Here is a 22,866-nt window from a genome sequence, read left to right on the forward strand (position 1 = left end):
AGGATCTCTTCTGATTCATAGTCATTCTGCAACAGACTTTTTGGCATAACTTGTCCATGCCAATCGTACTTTCTCAGCTCGTCCCATCTGCCTACATTTGGCCCACAGCATTTTAAGCCTCTCCTAAGCATCTACTTATGCAGATAGCTTTTAAATGTTGCTAATGTGCCTGCCTCAACTACTATTGCTGACAGTTCATTCCAAACACACTACCCTCTGCCTGAATTTGTCCCTGATGTCCCTTTAAATCTCTCCTCTGATCTTAAACCTATGCCCTCTTGTTTTTAAGCACCTCTTCCCTGGGAATAAGATTGTGTGCTTTCATCCTATGCCACTCATGATTACATATACCGCTGTCAGTCTGCTTTGAACCTGACAGGAACCTATCTTTGCAGGGAAGTTTGATAGTGCTACACGGGAGGGTTTAAACTAGGTGGTGGGGGGGGGGGGGGGAGTGGAAGAGTGGGATCCTGAGCAGGAACAAATCATGGGATAAAGCAGAAACCAGTGAGAGCAAGCAAGTAATCAGGATAGCAAAGGGCCCAGCAAAGGGAGGGAAAAAGAATACTCTGTTAAACTCTATTTATTCCAACGGATTAAGCCTAACTGGTAAGGCAGACGAACTAGGAGCGAGGATTGGTTCTAGAGATTGGACTGTTATAGTAATAACTGAAACATGACTGAGAGTAGAGGACTGTCAGCTCAATATTCTAGGGTACAGATACTACAGACATGATGGGGATGCAGGTAAGGAAAGAGCCTTTCTGATAAGGGACGATGTACAAGGGACAATATCCTTTTGGGATAATCCAGTGAGACCATATGGGTGGAATTTAGAAATAAGGGTAGGGTCATTATAGTGAGGCTGTGTTGCAGACATCCCTTTAGTCAGCAGGAACCTGAAGAGCAGGTGAAGTGGAGTGAAGGAAGAGAAGCAAATGGCAAGGGAGTGAGTTATCAAGATTCACAGAGAGCATGTCCCTGTTAAGGTGAAAGGTAAATGTGGGAAGCTCAGTGAACCTTCGCTGATGAGACATTGAGGCTCTAGTCAGGAAAAGAAGAGAGATTTGGGAGACCAGGGAATAGTGATCCCCCGATAACTAAAATGACTAAGAAAGCTTGAAAGCAAAGAGGGTAGGTAAGGCCAAGGAAAAACTCGAGGTTATATAGGTCTTTTTAAGAGTAAAAGAATGTTGTGGTAGAGATTGGCTCCCCTTTGAGATATGCAAGACTGCCTATGTCTTCAGCCACAGTAGATGGGTGGGGATTTTTAATGAATATCTCTTCTCGGTGCTTACTGAGAAGATTATGGTTGCTCTAGAGAAAATGAAAACCAGTAGAGATGTTTCAGAGAACATCCATGTTACCAGGGAGAAGGTATTTGCAGCTTCACACATTAAGGTGGGAAAATTCCCAGGGCTTGACTGAGTGCACCTCAGACTTTGAAGGAGGCTAGAGAAGAAATTGCAGTGATCTTTGTGGAAATATTAGCTTCATCGTTAGCTATTGATGACATGTCTGAAGACTAGAAGGTGGTCAAGACAAAGGGTCTCGGCCCGAAACGTCGACACTGTTTCTCCCTATAGATGCTGCCTGGCCTGCTGCATTCCACCAGCATTTTGTGTGTGTGACTTTCACAGCTTTTTTGACTATACCTCTTCCCACTTTGCCAATTGTTAAAATGCGATTCCCATCTCTGAGTTCATGTTTCTCTGCCACACCTGTTCTCGGGATGAGGTTATCCATTCTCAATCATCTGAGATGTCCTCTTTTTTTCCAAAGAGCAGCATTTTCCTTCCACCACCATCAATGCTGTCCTCACCTGTATATCCTTCATTTTCTGTATATCTACTGTCACACCATCCTCTCACCATCAAAATAGGCCAAAGGTTCCCCCTCACCTTACATATCACCGCATGAGCCTCCGTATACAGCACATTGTTCACTCATTGGTTGAGCGAGCTGGGGCTTTTCTCTTTGGAATAAAGGAGGATGAGAAGTGATTTGCTAGAGTTGTACAAGATAAGGGGCCCCAAAATAAGGACATAAGAAATAGGAGCAGGAATAGGTCATCTGGCCACCAAGCCTGCTCCATCATTCAAATAAGATCATGTCTGATCTGACCATGGACTCATTTCCACCTACCTGCCTTTTCCCCATAACCCTTAATTCCCCTACTATCCAAAAATCTATCAACCTTGTCTTAAATATATTTACTGAGGCAGCCTCCACTGCTCCATTGGGCAGAGAATTCCACAGATTCCCCACTCTTTGAGAAAAGCAGTTCCTCCTCATCTCCATCCTAAATTTACTCACCTAAATCTTGAGGCTATGTCCCCCAATTCTAGTCTCACCTATCAGTGGTAACAACTTTCCTGCCTTGATCATATCTATCCCTTTCACAAGTTTATGTTTCTATAAGATCTCCTCTCATACTTCTGAATTCCAGTGAGTACAGTCCCAGACGACTCAATCTCTCCTCACAGTCTAACCCCTTCATTTCTGGAATCAACCTGGTGAACCTCCTCTGCACTGCCTCCAAAGCCAGTATATCCTTCCTCAGGTAAGGAGACCAGAACTGCACGCAGAACTCCAGATGCAGCCTCATCAGTATCCTATACAGTTACAGCATAACCTCCCTGCTCTTAAATTCAATCCTTCTAGCAATTAAGTCCAACATTCCATTTGTTTTCTTGATAACCTGCTGCACCTGCAAACCAACCTTTTGTAATTCATGCACAAGCACTCCCAAGTCCCTCTGCAAAGCAGCATGCTGGAATTTTTATCATTTATATAATAATCTGATCTTCCATTCTTCCTTCCAAAGTGGATGACCTCATATTTGCCAACATTGTACTCCATCTGCCAGACCCTTGTCCACTCACTTAACGTATCTTTATCTCTCTTCAGAATCTCTGTATTCTCTGCATAATTTGCCTTTTCACTCAATTTAGTGTCATCAGCAAACTTGATAGACTACACTTGATCCCTTCTTCCAGGTCATTAATGTATATCGTGAACAGTTGTGGGCCCAGCACCGACCTCTGCAGCACACTGCTCACCACTGATTGCCAACCAGAGAAACACCCATGTATCCCAACTCTCTGCTTTCTATTAGTTAACCAATCCTCAATCCATGCCAATACGTCACCTCCAACTCTATGCATCCTTACCTTATGGATAAGTTTTTTATGTGGCACCTTCTGATATGACTTCTGGAAATCCAAATAAAGAACGTCCATCTGTTCTCTCTATCCACTGCACTCATTATATCCTCAAGGGGCTCCAGTAAGATTGTCAAACAGGACCTCCCTTTGCTGAATCCATGCTGTGTCTGCATGATTCTTTCCAGATGCCTCGCTATTTCTTCTTTAATGATAGCTTCAAGCATTTTCCCAACTATAGTTGTTAAACTAACTGCCCTATAGTTACCTGCCTTTTGCCTACATCGTTTTTTTAGAACAGTGGCATGATATTTGCCGCCTTCCAATCTGCCAGGTTCTGCCCAGAGTCCAGAGAATTTTGGTAAATTGTCAACAAAGCCTCTACTATAACCTCTGCCATTTCTTTCAGTATCCTGGGATGCATTCCATCAGGACCAGGGGACTTGACTATCTTCAGGCCCACAAGTTTGCTCAGCACTACCTCTTTAGTAATAGCTATCGTTTCGAGGTCATCACCTCCCATTGCATCCATATCATCTCTCTTCAGCATGTTAAATGTGTCCTCCACTGTGAAGAATGACACAAAATAGTCATTCAAAACCTCGGCCTTTTCTTTACTACCCAATATTGATTCCCCCTTTTCATCCTCCATGGGACCTATGTTTTCTGTTTTATATAATTATAAAGATCAAGATCTTTAAACCACGGATCAAGTGGACTTCTAGAGATTTTTTTCCAGAGTGGAAACGGCTAATACAGTAAGGTATAATTTTAAGGTGATTAGGGGGAACTAGAGTGGCATGTCAGCGATACACATTTTACAGAGTGAAGGGTATGTGGAACACATTGACATTTATGAGACTCTTAGGCATGAGGATGAATGAAAAATGGAAGACTATGTGAGGGAAAGGTTGGATTGATCTTAGAATAGGTTAAAAAGTCTGTTTTGAACCTGGGAGGAAACTGGAACACCCAGAGCAAACTCACAGGGTTACGGGGAGAACATACAATCTCTCTACACACAGCCGTGGAATTGAACCTGGGTCACTGATGCTGTAATAGTGTTATGCTAACTAAAATGCTACTGTGCCACCCGCAGTAGCATAGCAGTTCAACGAAGGGTCTCAGCCGAAACATCAACAGTGCTTCTCCCTATAGATGCTGCCCGGCCTGCTGCGTTCCACCAGCATTTTGTGTATGTAGCAGTTAAAGAGGCAGGACTGACACTGAGTTCTTAAAAGGAAATTGCAAATCACCACATATAATGTCATTAACACCTAACTCCACACAATCTTCTGGGAGATTCTGATCTTTTTTCTGAAATTAATATGGCAGGCTACGTAGCAAGTGTACCATCTCAGTATCCATCCATGAAAAGCAACCTTTTTAATGCTTCTGAATACTCTGCAACATCATGAAGAGGTGTTCCTCTCCACTGGTAAGAGGAACAGAGTGTAATCTACCTGAATAAAAAGGCGTGGGGAGAGGAAAGAGATAGGTGAAGCCAGGTGGGTGCAAAAAGTCAAGGGCTGGTGAAGAAAGAATCTGATAGGAGTGGAGAGTGGAGAATAGAAGAAAGGGAAGGTGGACGGGACCTGGGAGGCGGGGGAAGTAATAGACAGGTCAAAGTAGGGAATAAAGGTTGGGGGAGGGTGAAATTTGTTCACCTCAAGGAGAAATCTATATTCATGCATCAGGTTGGAGGGTACCCAGATGGAGTTAAAGGTGCTGCTCTTCCATCTGGAGGGTGGCCTCATCCTGGAACAAAAGGAGGCCATGGATCAACACATCGGACTAGAATGGGAATTGTAATTAAATGTTTGGCCACTGGTAAGTCACACTTGTGGGGGTAATGTTGCAGCTGAGAAAAATGGGGTACTGAATTCAGTTTTAATCATCCTATTAGAGAAAGGATGTGGAGGCTTTGGAGAGGGTGCAGAAAAGATTTACCAGGATGCTGCCTGGATTAGTGGGCATGACCTATAAAGAAAGGTTGGACAAACCTGGGTTGTTTTTTATTCTGGAATTGCAAAGGCTGAGGAAAATTGAGACATAGTCAGACTGAACAGGTTATAACTTCTCTTAATACTAGAGGGCATGCATTTAAGATGAGATGCCCTCTAACCTAGAGCAAAGTCTTTACACAAGAGTGGTGGGTTCCCAGAATGAACAACCAGTTATGTGAGTGAGAGGCGAATACGAAAAGGCTGAGATAGGTACATGATATGCCGAGAATGGGGGAGTATGGACATTGTGTAGGCCGAAGGGATTAGTTTAGTTTGATGTATTAATTAGACATTTTGGGTTGTAAAGTTGTTCCTGTACTGTACAGTTCATTGTTCTATGCTCATCCTGTGGAGTGCCAGTGTCCAAGTTGATCATGTAAGAGACAGAATAACTATGCACTGTGCTCATAACTTCTTCCCTCTTTGCACCTCCTGGCCTTTATTCAGATCTGCTCCTATCCCTTTTCTTCAAAGAATCTCTCAGCCACACTTCTTCCTCCAATGTCATCAACAGTTCCTCCAGTGGAGGAGAAATGGGTAGCTTCTGCTGACAAAGACGGGAGTAGCAGTTTTATGATATATCATTGACAGCAAGATAGGTAATAATAGTGGCGTGTACAATTGATGCAAGGTGAGGGGATATTGTGATTATTATGAAATCATTACTAGGCCTACCTGGCAGATTCACCATCTCAGTGACCAAATATACTGGCTATGCCTAAGTGGTTCATCTGCACATGATTATTAAGGTGACTTTCTTCCACGTTAGAGCATAATATAACATAGAGATGGAGTAAGCCATCTAGCTCTCTGAGTCTGCTCCATCATTTGTCCAGATCATGACTGATGTTTTACTTTAACATAATTTTCTGTCACTATTCCAATACTCCTTGACTTCCTCAATATTCAAAAGTCTATCAAACTCTGTTTTGAATGAACTCAATTGCCAATTTTCCACGAATTCCAAGGTACAGAAGGCAGTATGTTCACTGATGAAATTTCTCCTCTTTTCATCTATTGTTCCTAGAAATCCTGGTGGCATTATACCAGTGGATCCATGAGTGAATATCAAATGACATTTTAATGCTTTGTAGTTCAATCAAATGCTTTTGTGGGGTGGGGGGGGGAGGAGAAAGAACAACTGGGTTTCAAATACCATACATATTACAGCTATATAGATACAAATATTTTTAAACAAATAAACTCTTCTCGGGCTTCCAGCAGGGTACAGGTTTAACCAATGTTTTGATGACCAACTCTGCCATCTTCGTCAGGGATGATGCCTGAACATTTCTAGTCAAGTGGCTTATATAAAAACCCATCGTCCGTCCTCACCCAGTCAGGTTTCTGCTCTCCCACCTTGCTTATAATCGAATTCCAGTTCTTACTCAGAGCAAGACCCTGGTCTTTGTTAAAATTCTTTTCTTCTAGTTTTATTTCAATGGCTTCCTTCACCAGGCAGAATAGACATGCCTAGGCATCATCGCTGATGGAAAGAATGCAGATTTTGTAATCGACATGTCAATTAAAACCGAAAACAGTACCTGGCTGGAAGCCCAAGAAAAGTTTATTCATCATATATCCCGGAAAAGCACTAAATCCTTTTCAAGTATTTTTAAAGTGTAACACAGATATCAAGTTTCTTTGAAAAATTATAAACTTAAATGTGAAACAAGGTAAGATTTCAGAATCCTAGAAAAATACTGTGATCATCATCATTGTGTGCCGTATTGTATGGCATAGGTGATCATGGTCTCATGATCATGATTGTTCTTGGTAAATTTTTCTACAAAAGTGATTTTCCATTGCTGCTTTCTGGGCAGTGTCTTTACTAAACAAGTGACCCCAGCCATTATCAATACTCTTCAGAAATTGTCTGCCTGGTATCAATGATTGCAAAACCACAAATTGTGATACAAACCAGCTGCTCATACCACTATCCACCACCTGCTCCCACGGCTTCACATGACCCTGACTGGGGGCTAAGCACATACTACACCTAAACATACAGGACATCACAGAAATAAGTCCATGAACACATGTCTGTGTTGGCCATCAATACCAATCCCAATTTTCCCTTTGCATCTTCATTAACTTCCCTCTCTTCAGTGATTCTTACTATCCACCTACACAAAGAAAAACTCATAGCTAACACAGCAGGAATGTGCATACAGCATCAATCAAGGTCAGGAGTGAACTGAAACTTTGTAGAAACATTGAACCCAAGATGGTGCCAAGATGCAATCTACATTGAGTTCCAGCTCAGAATTAGTTGTTTTTTTTAATTGTTCTTTAGGTTCCAAAGATGGTTTTGGAGACCTGGGGACAGAGTTAGGGGTCAGGTTAGGAACAGCGATTTGGGGGAATTAGAGGTCAGAGTGGAGTCTAAGTTCCTGTTCTGAGATCGATGGCCAGCGATATGGATGTGGAATGTTGTATGTTGGCAGGCTCCAGAGTCAGAACTCTATGCGGACAGGAGAAATGTATTCCAATGACCCCTCTGGGTTCATGAATCGGTAAGATCGAAGCTCTAGGCCTAGTATTTAGGGTCCCATCATCAGTGAGTCTAGATTTTGAGGACTGGTGTTCAAACATCATTGTGTCCTGGAGTCTATGCTGAAGATTGAGGCCCGAGGATGAATCAGAAGTACAGAAATTGAATTCCTGGGAAAAATGAGGAAGGTGCAGGATAGATAAATTTCAAAAATGAAGAAATACTCAAATGACAAACTAGTACAACCGTAGCTGACAAGGGAAGTCAAAGCTTATAACCATATAACAATTACAGCACGGAAACAGGCCATCTCGGCCCTTCTAGTCTGTGCTGAACGCTTACTCTCAGCTAGTCCCACCGACCTGCACTCAGCCCATAACTCTCCATTCCTTTCCTGTCCATATACCTATCCAATTTTACTTTAAATGATAATATTGAACCTGCCTCTACCACTTCTACTGGAAACTCATTCCACATAGCTACCACTCTCTGAGTAAAAAAGATCCCCCTCATGTTATCCCTAAACTTTTGCCCCCTAACTCTCAAATCATGTCCTCTTGTTTCAATCTCCCCTACTCTCAATGGAAATAGCCTATCTACGTCAACTCTATCTCCCTCATAATTTTAAATACCTCTATCAAGTCCCCCCTCAACCTTCTACGTTCCAAAGAATAAAGACCTAACTTGTTCAACCTTTCTCTGTAACTTTGGTGCTGAAACCCAGGTAACATTCTAGTAAATCTTCTCTGTACTCTCTCTATTTTGATGACATCTTTCCTATAATTCAGTGACCAGAACTGTACACAATACTCCAAATTTGGCCTCACCAATGCCTTGTACAATTTTAACATTACATCCCAACTCCTATACTCAATGCTCTGATTTATAAAGGCTAGATTTCTTCACTACCCTATTCACATGAGATTCCACCTTCAGGGACCTATGCACCATTATTCCTAGATCACTCTGTTCTACTGCATTCTTCAATGTCCTACCATTTACCATGTATGTCCTATTTTGATTATTCCTACCAAAATGTAGCACCTCACACTTATCAGCATTAAACTCCATCTGCCATCTTTCAGCCCACTCTTCTAACTGGCCTAAATCTCTCTGCAAGCTAATGTAAAAGCAAAAGAGGGAATACAACAAAACAAAAATTAGCAGCAAAATAGAGGATTGGGAAGCTTTTAAAATGCTACAGAAAACATCTAAAAAAAATCATTAGGAGGGGTTCAATGAAATGTGAAAGCAAGCTGGCAAACAATATCAAGGTGGATAATAAAAGCTTTTAAGTATATAAAATAAAAAGGAGACACACGTGGATTTAGGACCACTAGAAAATGAGGCTGGAGAATAATAATGGGGGACAAGGAGATGGCAGATGAACTAAATGAGTATTCTTCATCAGTCTTCACTGTGAAAGACACTAGCAATGTATCAGATGTTGAAGGGTGTGAGGGGGGAGAAGTGAGTGCAGTTACTATTAAAGGGAGGTGGTGTTCAAAAAGCCAAATGACCTAAAGGTGCATAAGTCACCTGGACCAGATGAACTGCACTCGAGGGTTCTCAAAGACTTCGTGGTAGAGATTGTGGAGGCATTAGTAATGATCTATCAAGAATCATTAGACTCTGGCATGGTTCCAGAGGACTGCAAAATTGCAAATGTCACTTCACTCTTTAAGAAAGGAGGAAGGCAGGAGAAAGGAGATTATAGACCATTAGACTGGTTGGAAAAATGTTAAAGTCAATTGTCAAGGATGAGCTTATGGAGTACTTGGTGACACAGGACAAGAAACGGCAAAGTTAGCACGGTTTCCTTGCCTGGCGAACCTGTTGAAATTCTTTGAGGAGATTACAAATAGGATAGATAAAGGGGATGCAGTAGATGTTGTACATTTGTAATTTCAGAAGGCCTTTGACAAGGTCCCACACATGAAGCTGCTTAACAAGTTAAGAGCCCATGGTGTTACAGGAAAGTTACTAGCATGGTTAAAACATTAGTTGATCAGAAGAAGGAAATGAGTGAGAATAAAAGGATCCTTTTCTAATTGACTGCCACTGACTAGTGCTATTCCACAAGGGTTAGTGTTGGGACAGCTTTTTATGCTGTATATCAGTGATTTAGATGATGGAATACATGGCTTTGTTGCTAAGTTTGCCCATGTGAAGAATGGTGGAGGGGCAGGTAGTATTGAGGAAACAGGAAGGTTGCAGAAGGACTTAGACTAGGAGAATGGGCAAGAAAAGTGGCAAATGAAAGACCACAGTCCTGCTGAGAAATGAGGACACCTCTTTTTCCCTTATTAGGGAGAAAGAGAGCCTGTGGTATGTTGAATTACCGGATGAACAAGTAGTCTTTGGGGTACTGCAAGTCTGTGGCTTTATTGATGCTTTGCTGCACGCTTGTACATGGGGGGGGGGGGGGGGAGTTGGGGGGGCTTTGGGATTCTAACATTTAACTGTCATTCATTCTTTGGGACATTCCTCTGTTTTTGTGGATGTTTGCAAAGAAAAAGAATTTCAGGATGTATGTTGTATACATTTCTCTGACATTAAATGTACCTACTGAAACCTAAAGAATACAACGTTGGAAAATGCATGGTCATTCACTTTGGTAGACTATTTTCTAAATGGGGAAAAAAATCCAAAAATCTGAGATGCAAATGGACTTGGGAGTCCTTCGGCAGAACACCTAAGGGTTAACTTGCCCATTGAGTCAGCGGAGAAGGTAAATGCAATGTTAGTATTCATTTCAAGAGGTCTAGAATACAAGAGAAGGGATGTGATGCTGAGGAACACACACAAAATGCTGGAGGACCTTGGCATGCCAGGTAGCATCTATGATAAAAGGTACAGTTGACGTCTCGGCCTAATCGTCGACTGTTCTTTTTTTCCAGCTTGGCCTACTGAGTTCCTCCAGCATTTTTTGTACGTTGCTTGGATTTCCAGCATCAGCAGATACTCCCTTGTATCTGCTGCTGAGGCTTTATAAGGCACTGGTGAGGACTCACCTTGAGTATCATGAACAGTTTTGGGCTCCTCATCTAAAAAAAAAATGTGCTGGCATTGGAGAGGGTTCAGAAGAGGTTCACAAGGATGATTCCAGGTATGAAAGTGTTATCATATGAGGAACGTTTGATGGTTCTGAGCTTGTACTTGGTGGAACTTAAAAGGGTTAGGGAGGATCTCATTGACACCTTTCAAAAGTTGAAAGACCTAGATGGCATAGATGTGGAAAGGATGTTTCCCATGGTGGGGGAGTCTAAGACAAGAGGGCACAGCCTCAGGATGAGGTACGTCCATTTAAAACAGAGATGTAGAACAATTTCTTTAGTCAGAGGGTGGTGAATTTGTGGAATTTGTTACCACAGACAGCTGTGGAGGCCAGGTCATTGGGTATATTTAAGGCCCAGGCTAATAGGTTCTTGATTGGCCATGGTATCAAAGGTTATGCGGAGAAGGCCAGGAAGTGGGGCTAAGGAGAGGAAAAAAGTATCAGGCATGATTGAATGGTGGATCAGACACAATTGACTAAATGGCCTAATTCTGCTTCTATGTCTGTGGTCTTATCTCCAAATGGACTTTATGCAATTGCCTAAGCCATAGGTCGGCAACCCGCGGCTCCGGAGCTGCATGCGGCTCTTTCATCTCTGTGCTGCGGCTCCCTGTGGCTTTGGAAAATAAATGATGAGTATTTAATTAAAATGTATTTTATGTTAGTTCGTTAGTTTTTGAATTGTAATTCTAAATTTGAAGATTATGGTGATCTTGTACAATCTAAATAAAACGTGTTTTTTGTCGCTATTAATATACGTCACCACTGCCAATGCCTGACACCTGCCAGTGCACGATTTCTTTAATTTTTCGATCCAAGGTAGGCTAACTATGGAGAATTCTAAAAAAAGAAAAGTGACTGAAGAAAACAGAACGTTTAATGATACGTGGGCAGATTCATTTGCTTTCACTGCTGACGAGACTGGTTTACCGGTATGCTTAATATGCAATGAGAAACTAGCAAACAACAAAAAGTCAAATGTCGCAAGACATTTCCAGAATAAACACGCAGCCTTTGCTCAAAAATATCCGGATGGAGATGAGAGAAAAAAAGCCGTTTCGGAACTGATGTGGAAGGTTGATCTGAGCAAAAATCATTTCAAGAAGTGGATGAAGTCTGGAAAATCAACTACATATGCTAGTTTTGTTGCCGCTCAGGAAATAGTCAGGCACGGGAAGCAGTTTACAGATGGTGAATATATAAAAGAATCTTTCATTAAGATTTCAGAACATCTATTCACGGACTTTAAAAACAAGAGTGAAATTGTGCAGAAAATCAGGGATATGCCCCTCTCTGCAAAGACTGTCAAAGACAGAACCATAAAAATGGCAGAAGACATCACAAGACAGCAAATTAAAGACATCAATTCAGCTGTGGCCTACTCGATTGCCTGTGACGAGTCTAAAGACAAAGGTGATATTGAACAAATAGCACTGTTCTGCCGGTATGTAAACTCTGCCGGGCCACAGGAAGAAATGATTGAGTTGATACCTCTAAAAGGCCAAACACGGGGGGAGGACATCTGTGAGGCTGTCTTGAATTGTTTAAGAGTCAAAGGAATAAAGACCACCCACCTGGTGTCAGTAGCTACTGATGGGGCACCAAGTATGACAGAAGCGCACAAGAGATTCGTGGCTTTACTGCAGAAGTCGCTGGACAGAAAGCTGCTGACTTTTCACTGCATCTTGCACCAAGAGGCACTGTGCGCTCAAACATTTCCTCCGGAATGCACAGAAGTAATGGATGTTGTCATTCAGATTGTCAATAAAATAATGGCAAAAAGTTTAAATCACCGTCAATTCCGTTTGTTACTGGACGAGCCGGAAAGCGCATATTCTGATCTCCTGCTGCACAACAAAGTCCGGTGGCTGTCCAGAGGGGAGGTGCTGAAACGCTTTGTCGCGTGTCTGGAAGAAGTGAAAACTTTCCTGGGCAGCAAAGGGCTCACCTTTCCTGAGCTGGAACAGCCAGAGTGGCTGGAAAAGCTACACTTCATGGTAGACATGACAGTGCACCTGAACACGCTGAACACAGCTCTTCAGGGGAAAGGACGCACAGCCCTGCACATGTTGGAGGATGTTTTGGCATTCGAGCGCAAGTTGACAGTGCTTGCCAGAGATTTACAGAAAGGCACATTGTCTCACTTCCCCAATTTGAAAGAGTTCAAACAAGCTCACGACATGATAAATTCGGAGTATTTACATTCTGCAATCATCGCAATGCAAACATCATTTGGGAAACGTTTCTGTGAGTTCAGAGAGGAAAAAAACACATTATCCTTCCCGGTCACTCCCCTCAGCATCGATCCATCCCTACTGAATACGACTGCATTGGCAGGTGTGAGTCAACCTGATCTTGAGATGGAACTGGCCGACATAGCCATCAAAGACATATGGGTGTCCAAGTTTAGACGCTTGACAGCAGACCTTGAAGATGTTGCCCATCAGAAGGCCGTTCTTGCTCAGAATCACAAATGGAGTGATATTGAAAACCTCCCCAAACCGGACAAACTTGTGTTTGAAACATGGAATGCTATCCCCGACATTTATGTAAACATTAAAAAGTATGCGCTTGGAGTCCTGTCGATCTTTGGATCCACATATGTATGTGAGCAGGTGTTCTCCAACATGAACTTTATTAAAAACAAACATCGCGCACGCTTCACAGATGACAGCTTGCGATCCTGTGTAAAGATGAAGGTGACGTCATACAGCCCTGATGTGCAGACACTGTGCGCTGAGGTCCAGGAGCAGAAATCCCATTAACCAAGTACGATAAATATTTTAATTGCCTATTATTTTACGTATATTCATATTTTTTCATTGTTCAGTGAAATAGTCCTTTTATTTTTCAGGTTGACAGCTGGCTGACGTTATTTTTGGTTTGCTGCTGGCGGACAATTTAAGTTCGGCGTTTTTCATAAATACAAGAAGGACTCAAATAGACATTGAGTATTTTACTTAAAAGTAACCTTCAACCCAACATCTTTTTTTCGGAGTTCAAAATGTTTTTGTTGCATGCAGAAACGTAATTTCGTTTTCTCTGCAGGAGTTCATCGATTTCATAAATGCAACACATTATAGTTTGTTTATACATAGCATAAAGGCAAAAAAAAAAACGTTGTATGCAGTGTTATTTCATTTTAAATGTCAAACGGGTTTTGTGGCTCCCAGTGTTTTCTTTTCTGTGGGAAACGGGTCCAAATGGCTCTTTCAGTGGTAAAGGTTGCCGACCCCTGGCCTAAGCGTATGGGTTGTTACTGCATTATCTCCATGGGTAAAAGCTTATCAAATTCAGAGAAATTATGCTGTAACTGTTGCTAAATTTTGAGAATTTATATCTAGGTTTTAGATCCTTGAGAAAAATCTTGTAAATACAGCCATCACTTTATGCGTAAAGTTAAATAAGGACTAATAAAAGCCTAGATTGCAACGTCATTTTACCTGCCCTTACCACCGTCAATCTTACAGGGCAGCTGGAAGGCAGAACAGGTCCCTGAGAACAGATTAACTAAACTGCACGAGATCAAGCTAAAGTAGCCAGAGGTGCTTCCACTGGCCCTCATCACAACGTGCTGCACTCCAAACTGTGTAACAGGCCTATCTCCACGAGATAGTTTTGGGAGATTCCATGTGCTTGCCAGTTGCTGCTCCTCCATTTTAAATAAACAGACAGACATCCGTATTATGAACAAAAGCATATTGCAGTATTGTATAGTATTAACACAAGCTCTTAAAGGTTCCATCAACAGGTACTTGAAGCCCAGAAGACTGTATTGACTGCAGGGTGTCAGATCTACCTGTGGAGAGATTGGGTATGGGTGAGAGCCTACCAACGAAATAAATGCCGGGAACCCCACTAGGAAGGTCCATTCCAAGTGTTACTGACCACATATACCTCATTAAAGGGCCAAGGAAGGTCGACGTGGATACACACCTCACACATAATGCCAGCAGACTGATGGACTGAACTCTTGATCTTTGCTATTTGCCACCTTAGTAACCAATATGCATTGTACATTTTGCGTAATCTGGACATCTATTTTCTGCAGAAGTATCCCACAACACTAATCTTCTAATACTTCACCTTATTTATTAATATTTGTCACGTACTAACTGGTCAGGTTGTTGGGTGTACTATACGTTTGGAAGGTGGTTTGCCAATGTAGTTATACCCCTGGATCATAGTGAGTTTGATTCTGTGTTTTACCTTGATAACAAAATTATAACTGTAAAGAGAGCATGGGACTGCACTAACTTTAGGAATGACTCTTGCCAATGCAACTGTTTAGAAGGTACCAACCAAAGCAGAATGATTGCATAAACTGCTCCACAGCTACTACATGGGAAATACGGGAGAAGTATGTTACTGTAAACATCAAAGGACGGGACTAGCCTTGGCTAACAGTATGAATAATGTTGAAACTACTGATGACTCTCCAAATTCCATTAATGGCACTTACTGTCTATGTGGCTACAGGCTGATCACTGGCTGACAGGGGTACCCCTTCTAAAATGGGATCTCTGGTCTGAACCAAAGCCATGGAGGGATTGTTGTTACCTGGCCTATATAGTGCCAAATGTACAACCTGCTCACTCCCTCACTCTACATCCTACTACGTAGGGCTACCATCGAAGGACCATGGAGGCTGAGTGTTTCTGGATTGTAGCGTTACTGTTCTGCAAACCTGACAGACTGGATCATGAAAGCATTAACATGGCCTCACAAACGCTGGAGGAACTGCTTACACAGCCTCAGCATGACGTAACACAAGATAGGCCATCAATGACATTACTGCCGAAATGCTGGCAATATGCACCGTGCGCCCCCCCACCCCAAAATCAACTAGCACTAGACTTTCAGCTGTCTAAGAGGTGGTATTATTAGCCAGGCGTGTTGCACATACACCCCTGATATCAAAAGCCAGCTGTTCCTGATGAAACTGTCCTGGAGTTTGAGATTCTGCGTTATGGAAATTCAGTAAGATATATGCTATACTCTACTTGCGGTGTTCTCTACAGAACAAAGAGGAGGGAGTGTGGAAGTTGTGGAAAGACAAGGATATCCTGGAGCAGATGTAGTCAAGCAAGATCCTTTAAGTGAGACCATCAGAGATACCTCTGCTCACTCCAGACAAGATAGGCTGGGTTGCCTGTAGCAGTGTGTACTCTAGCCAAATGAGTGAGGACTCTGTAGTGAGACTTTTCTGAAAAGGTCATAGTGTTCCTTTATGTGATAGGAGATGCCAGAGACAGACAAGATACGATTAACAGAAGAATGTAAAACATGCCCAACAACAAAGGATTTATTATCTTTACTAACTTGAAAATATCATCAGCTGTCTGCTTGAACTTTTGATTGACTTTTAACACCTCTATTGTCCTTACTAACTTCAAAATATTGGCTGTCCATGTTAAGATTTGATTGCATGTAACACCTCTTCTGAATGGTGATTGATCTTGCAAGTAAGAATTTCAAACATGTGCAATTTACAATGATGAATATCCATAACTGATAAGCCAATTCTGTATAAAGATCGAAGTTTTCTGTTCAGACCAGACCAGTGTGGATTAAGCTGTTCTCCTTGTGCACAAGTAAAATAGAAAGACTGCTTGAGTCATAAGAGTGTGTGTGGCCTGGGCCCAGTTATTTTAGCTATTTTATTTTATTATTGGTGACAACTCTTGCACTTTCTTAAATATTCTTCATCCATTCTTTTATAGGTTCTTGTCATGTAGTAAATTTTTCAATGCATGGCATTATTTCCTCCCAAACATGCTGTTAAATTCACAAAATGTGAAACAGCCGCTCTTATTTTATTTACTTATTGTATTCAGTAATACAGTGTAGATTGGGCCCTTCCATCACTTCAGGCCATAGTCCCCCAGCAACCTCACAGTCCCAATTAACCCTAACCTAATGACAGGAGAACTTACAATGACCAGTTGACCTATCCAGCACGTCTTTGGACTGTGGGGGGAATCCAGAGCATCTGGGAAAACCCATGCATTCCATGGGGAGGAGGTACAGAGACGCCTTACAGAACATTGCTGGAATTGAACTCCGAACCCTGGAATGTAATAGTGTTGCGCTAACCACCACATTGTCATGGCGCCCTAATTAATTTAAAGTTAAATATACTGGTAAAGTGCTACTTAGTTTTTCCTCAAACTGTGATTTCTACTCACGTGCTTTAGTGATCATAACTTGTAATTCAGACATAGAATCAACTATTGCAGTCAATAGCTCAGAACTTGAAAGCCATCCAACAGACTTCATAAATTGGTTCTGCTCTTGTTCTTGTCCTAATAAAAATGAACAAAATAATATCATAGTGCATATTGTACTACTCAAGATAGGAAAGTATAAAACAGCAATGATAAAATGAACATAAAGTTTATTGAAGATGAGCGTATGAACTCATAATCTTTAATTTTGTTGAGTTATGTTCTTTGGCTAAGATGGCACAAAAGGAATTGTTTTCTTGGACACACTGCTGAATACTGCTTCAGCCCTTTTGTATAATCTGTATTTTTGCTCATCCTGTTTAAAATTAAGTTTCAAAATCAAACACCCAATGTTATTAGAATATGTTTCCAAAAGGAAGTTGCTTAAAAGCTTGCAAGAGACAGGATTTACAAGAAGCAGTCTGATTAGAGATGGTCAGCATTGCCTTTGTGAGTGGAAGGTCAAGCCTCACAAGCCTGACTGAATTCTGAGGTTGTGGCAAAGCGCAATGAAGGTGAGCAGTGACTGTAGTGAACATGGATTTTAGTAAGGTGTTTGAGAAGCTTTCCCATGATAACCTCATTCAGAAACACAACAAGCATGGAATCAAAGGAAACTTGGTTATGCAAACACAGAATTGGCTTGCCCACAGAAGGCAGAAGGTAGTTATAGATGGAGCGCATTCTGTCCGAGGATTAGTAGCTAACGCTGTTCCACAGGGATCTGTTCTGGGACCACTGGTCTTTGTGGTTTTTATAAATGACTTCAATGAGTAAATGGAAGTGTTGCTTTGTAAATTTGCTGATGACATGAAGGTTTGCGGAGTTATGGATGGTGTAGAAGGTTGTCGTAAGTTACATTGACAAGATGCAGAGCTGGGCTGAGTGGCAGATGAATTACAACCTGGAAAAGTATGAAGAGGTTCACTTTAGAAGGTCGAATTTGAAGACCGAATGCAGGGTTAATGGCGTGATTTTTAGTGTAAAGGATCCAAGGGACCTTGTGGGTCCACATCCATAGATCTCTCAAAGTTGACATGCAAGTTGACAGGGTTATTAAGAAGTCTTCATTAGCCAGAGGCATTTAATAAGCTCTTAGATAAGCACACAAATGATGGAAAAATTGAGGGCTATGTAGGAGGGGAATGTTAGATTTATCTTAAAATAGATTAAAACGTTGGCACATTGTGGGTCGAAGAACCTGTACTGTGCTGTGCTGTAATGTTCTATGTTCTAAGAATGGCATTGTTCCTCCTTGGTGCTAAACAAATGATAAGTTGCTATTTTTATTGGAGAACATGAGCTATGATGCAGTGGCAGTGATGAGATTTCTTTTTCAGAATGGCATAATTTCCCAATCAATTTGTCCAGGATTGAAGACCCCAGCAAGGTTGTGAAAAGTCTGAAAATAGGCTGCTGCTTGTTTGCTAATCATGGTACTGAATACATCGAGTACTTGCTTAATATTTTGCCTTTGGCGGTATATAAACTGTTGTCAGGATCACGGCAGAGAACTCTCTTGATCAGTATAACGGTCACACTTAAACATTAGATGTTTCAGGTTGGGTGAACAAGAGTGCGACAAGACCGAAACATCCAAGCATCACAAACAGTTTATCATGAAATATGGTCCCTCACATCTCAACTTCGTCGAATCGGCAGTTAGGTCCATCTGGTGGATTGAGAATCCCTCGGGTTAGATCGCATGTTCAATGTACTCTGAGTGAGCCACGTCACGATAAATCAGAGAACACAGCAGTCCCTCATTTCCCTCTGATACAGTAATCCTCCCCTTCGGTCCTTTATGTTGTTCTCCAGTGACAGTCCATCAGCTAACATTATGCTTGGAAGAGGTAGCCTTCTACCTCAACACTTTAATCTGGCTTCAAGTCTACCCCAGTGCTCTCTTTTTTGGTGATGGCCAATCTTTGTCTTCCTCAAGCTGATGGAACTGCATTCCTGAGAGTCAAGTTCACTAAGTCCCGAGTCCTTTGGGAGATTGTAAAATTGCTTGTTCATTCAGATGGTTCAAAAGTACGTTTCCTAAAAGGGAAATTACTGTCTTCAGAGACAGAGAGGGATATCTAGAAAGTGGAGAAAGATGTTGGAGATGGACCAAGTAAGTATGAGGACAGGGTGGAAGTTAGAGGCAAAGTTCATGAAATTGACAAGTTCTGCATGGATGCAGGAAGCAACACCAATGTAGCAATGTAACGTAGAAAGAGTTGGGGAGGAAGAATTACTAATGTAGGCTTGGAACGTGGACAGATCCCCATGAAAAGGCAGGCATAGCTGGGGCCTCCTGAATTTCTATAAAACTTTATCCTTTCTACATACACAATGCTATTGGAAATCAGCCCAACTGATACTGTATCTTTGATGTATTTGCAATGTCTTCCACTGGGGATATTAAGGGAAGAAAGTTACTCATCATATCTACTATTTCTTAGCTCTTTTCTTCTTATTTGTTTGTCTGTTAGGGGATGGTAGTGCAGTGAGGATGGCTCTAGGGGCAAAGCTCTGTTCTGTGTGGGGTAACTGGGACACCTCCGGTCTCCCAGATAAACACATCTGCGACTGGTGCACTAAGCTGCAGCTCCTGACAGAACATAGTAAGGAACTGGAGCTGAAGCTCGATGACCTTTGACTCGTACAGGAGAAGTGAATTGAATTGAATTAAATTTGAATTCAATTGAATTGACTTTATTTCTTGCATCCTTCACATACATGGGGAGTAAAAATCCTTACATTACTTCTCTGTCTAAATGTGCAATGTGCAATTTATAGTGATTTGTAATAAATAGGATGTACAACAGGACAGTCAATATAGCATAGAAATACAATTGTATCAGTGTGAATTAATCAGCCTGATGGCCTGGTGGAAGAAACTGGCCCAGAGCCTGTTGGTCCTGGCTTTTATACTGCGGTACCGTTTCCCGGATGGTAGCAACTGGAACAGTTTGTGGTTGGGGTGACTCAGGTCCCCAATGATTCTTCAGGCCCTTTTTACACACCTGTCTCTGTAAATATCCTGAATAGTGGGAAGTTGACATCTACAGATGCGCTGGGTTGTCCGCACCACTCTCTGCAAAGTCCTGTGATTGAGGGAAATACAGTTCTCATACCAGGCACTGATGCAGCCAGTCAGGATGCTCTCAATTGTGCCCCTGTAGAAAGTCCTTAGGTTTTGGGAACTCATACCAAACTTTTTCAACCGTCAGAGGTGAAAGAGGCGCTGTTGTGCTTTTTTCACCACACAGTTGATATGTACAGACCACGTGAGATCCTCAGTGATGTGTATGCCAACGAACTTAAAGCTGTTCACCGTCTCGACCCCAGATCCATTGATGTCAATGGGGGTTAGCCTGTCTCCATTCCTCCTGTAATCCACAACCAGCTCCTTTGTTTTTGCGACATTGAGGAAGAGGTTGTTTTCTTAACACCACTGTGTTAGGGTGATGACTTCTCTGAAAGCTGCTTCAATATTATTTGAGATGAGGTCAATCAATGTAGTTTCATCAGCAAATTTAATTAGCAGATTGAAGCTGTGGATGGCGACACAGTCATGGTATATAAAGAGTAAAGGAGGGGGCTTAGGACACAGCCCTAGGAGCACCAGTGTTAGACAAAAGCTACAGGCAGATGGTTGCCCGTAAGTTGCAGGAGACAGATTACTGGGAGACTGTTAGGAGAAGGAAGAGAAATGCACAGCCAGTGCAGAGCACACCTGTGGCAGGTAGGCAGAGGGGGTGGTGTGGCTTTGTTGGTTTAAAAAAATACAGATCATTAGAACCACAGAGTCAGAAGGTGTTGCACAGGTAAAAAGACACTGATGGGAGTTGTTTACAGACCCCCAAACTGTAATAAGGATGTGGTCTACAAGTTACAACGGGAGACAGAAAATGCATGCAAGAAGGGCAAAGTTACAATAGTCATGGTGGATTTCATTATGCAGGAAGATTGGGGTAATCAGGTTGTTGCCCAAAAGGTGAATTTCTAGAACGCCTACAAGATGCTTTTTAGACCCATCGTTGTTAAGCCCACTAAGGGATCAGCTATTCTGTATCCGGTGTTGTGCAATGAACAGGAATTTTTTTTTAGAGAGTTTAAGGTAAAAGAACCCTTAGGGACAAGTGATCATAATATGATCAAATTCATCCTGACATTTGGGAAGCAGAAGCTAATGTCAGATGTATCAGTATTACAGAGGCATGAGAGAGGAGTTGTCCAAAATTGACTGGAAAAGAACACTAGCAGGGATGATGGCAAAGCAGCAATAGCTGAAATTTCTGGAAGCAATTTGGAAGACACAGGGTACTGTATATACATCTGAAAAAGGAAGAAGTATTCTAAAGGCAAGATGACGCAACTGTGACTAATAAGAGATATCAGTGTCAACACTAAAGCCAAAGTGAGGTCATATAATAGAGCAAAAATTAGTGGGAAGTTAGAAGATTGGGAAGCTATTAAAAACCAACAGAAGGCAACTTAAAAAAGTCATTAAGAAGGTAAAGATGGAAAACAGAAGTAAGCTAGCCAATAATATATTAATGAGGATACCAAAAGTTTCTTCAGATACATAAAGTGTAAAAGAGAGGTGAGGGGGATATCAGAAAATGATGCTGGAGAGGTAGTAATGGGGGACAAGGAAATAGCAAGCAAACTGAACAAGTATTTTGCATCAGTCTTCACTGTGGAAGATGGTAGTAGTATGGTGGAAGTTGCAGTTGCCAGGGGTCAGACATTCGTGAAGTTGCCATTACTAGGGAGAACTTCTTGGGAAACTGAAAGGCCTAAAGGTAGATAAGTCACTTGGACCAGATGGTGTGCACTCTAGGGTTCTGAAAGAGGTGGCTGAAGAGATTGTGGATGCATTTGTAATGATCTTTCAAGAATAACTAGATTCTGGAATGGTTCTGGAAGACTGGAAAACTGTAAATGTCACTACACTCTTCAAGAAGGGAGAGAGGCAGAAGAAAGGAAATTATAGGCCAGTTAGTCTGACTTCAGTGGTTGTGAAGATGTTGGAGTTGATTGTTAAGGATGTGGTTTCGAGGTACTTGGTGACATGATAAAATGGGCTGTAGTCAGCATGGTTTCCTCAAGGGAAAATCCTGCCTGACAAATCTGTTGGAATTCTTTGAAGAAATATCAAGCAGTAACAAGAAAGGAGAATCAGTTGATGCTGTGTTCTCAGATTTTCAGAAGGCCTTTGAGAAGGTGCCACACATGAGGCTGCTAGCATGGATAAAACAGTGGCTGCTCGGCAGCAGGCGGAGTGGGAATAAACCATTTCTGGTTGGTTGCCAGGGACTTGTGGTATTCTACAAGGGTCTGTGTTGGGACTGATTCTTTTTACTCTATATGTCATTGACTTGCATGACGGAATTGATGGCTTTGTTGCAAAGTTCACAGATGATACGAAAATAAGAGGAGAAGCAGGTAATTTTGATCAAGTAAAGAGGCTACAGAAGGACTTAAACAGATTAGGAGAATGGGCAAAGAAGTGGCAGACAGAATACAGTGTTGGGAAGTGTATGGTCATGCTCTTTGGCAGAAGAAATAAAAGGGTTGACTGTTTTCTAAATGGAGATAAAATACAAAAATCTGAGGTGGAAAGGGACTTGGGAGCCCTTGCACAGGATTCCCTAAAGATTAATTTGCAAGTTGAGTCTGTGGTGAGGAGGCAAATGTGATGTTAGCATTAATTTCAAAAGGACTAGAATATAAAAGCAAGGATGTAATGTTGAAGCTTAATAAAGAATTGGTGAGACCCCCCCTGGAGTATAGTGAGCAGTTTTGGATGTCTTATCTTAGAAAGGATGTGCTGAGACTGGCGAGGGTTCAAAGGAGGTTCATGAAAATGATTTCGGGATTGAATGGCTTGTCATATGAAGAATGTTTGATGGCTCTGGAC

The 22,866-nt window shown here is 41.8% G+C and overlaps 1 protein-coding gene across 3 annotated transcripts in view; it reads right to left on the reverse strand.

Moving 5' to 3' along the window:
• Positions 1-22,866, reverse strand: part of LOC140729194 (coiled-coil domain-containing protein 171-like) — a 417,526-nt gene that overhangs the window by 235,878 nt on the left and 158,782 nt on the right. For all 3 annotated transcript variants that reach the window (XM_073048682.1, XM_073048685.1, XM_073048684.1), the window contains exon 17: positions 16,911-17,027. In XM_073048682.1, coding sequence (XP_072904783.1) covers positions 16,911-17,027 — 117 coding nt within the window. The remainder of the gene's footprint in view (positions 1-16,910; positions 17,028-22,866) is intronic.

Source organism: Hemitrygon akajei, chromosome 6 (assembly GCF_048418815.1).
Source record: "Hemitrygon akajei chromosome 6, sHemAka1.3, whole genome shotgun sequence".
NCBI classification, from domain to species: Eukaryota; Metazoa; Chordata; class Chondrichthyes; order Myliobatiformes; family Dasyatidae; genus Hemitrygon; species Hemitrygon akajei.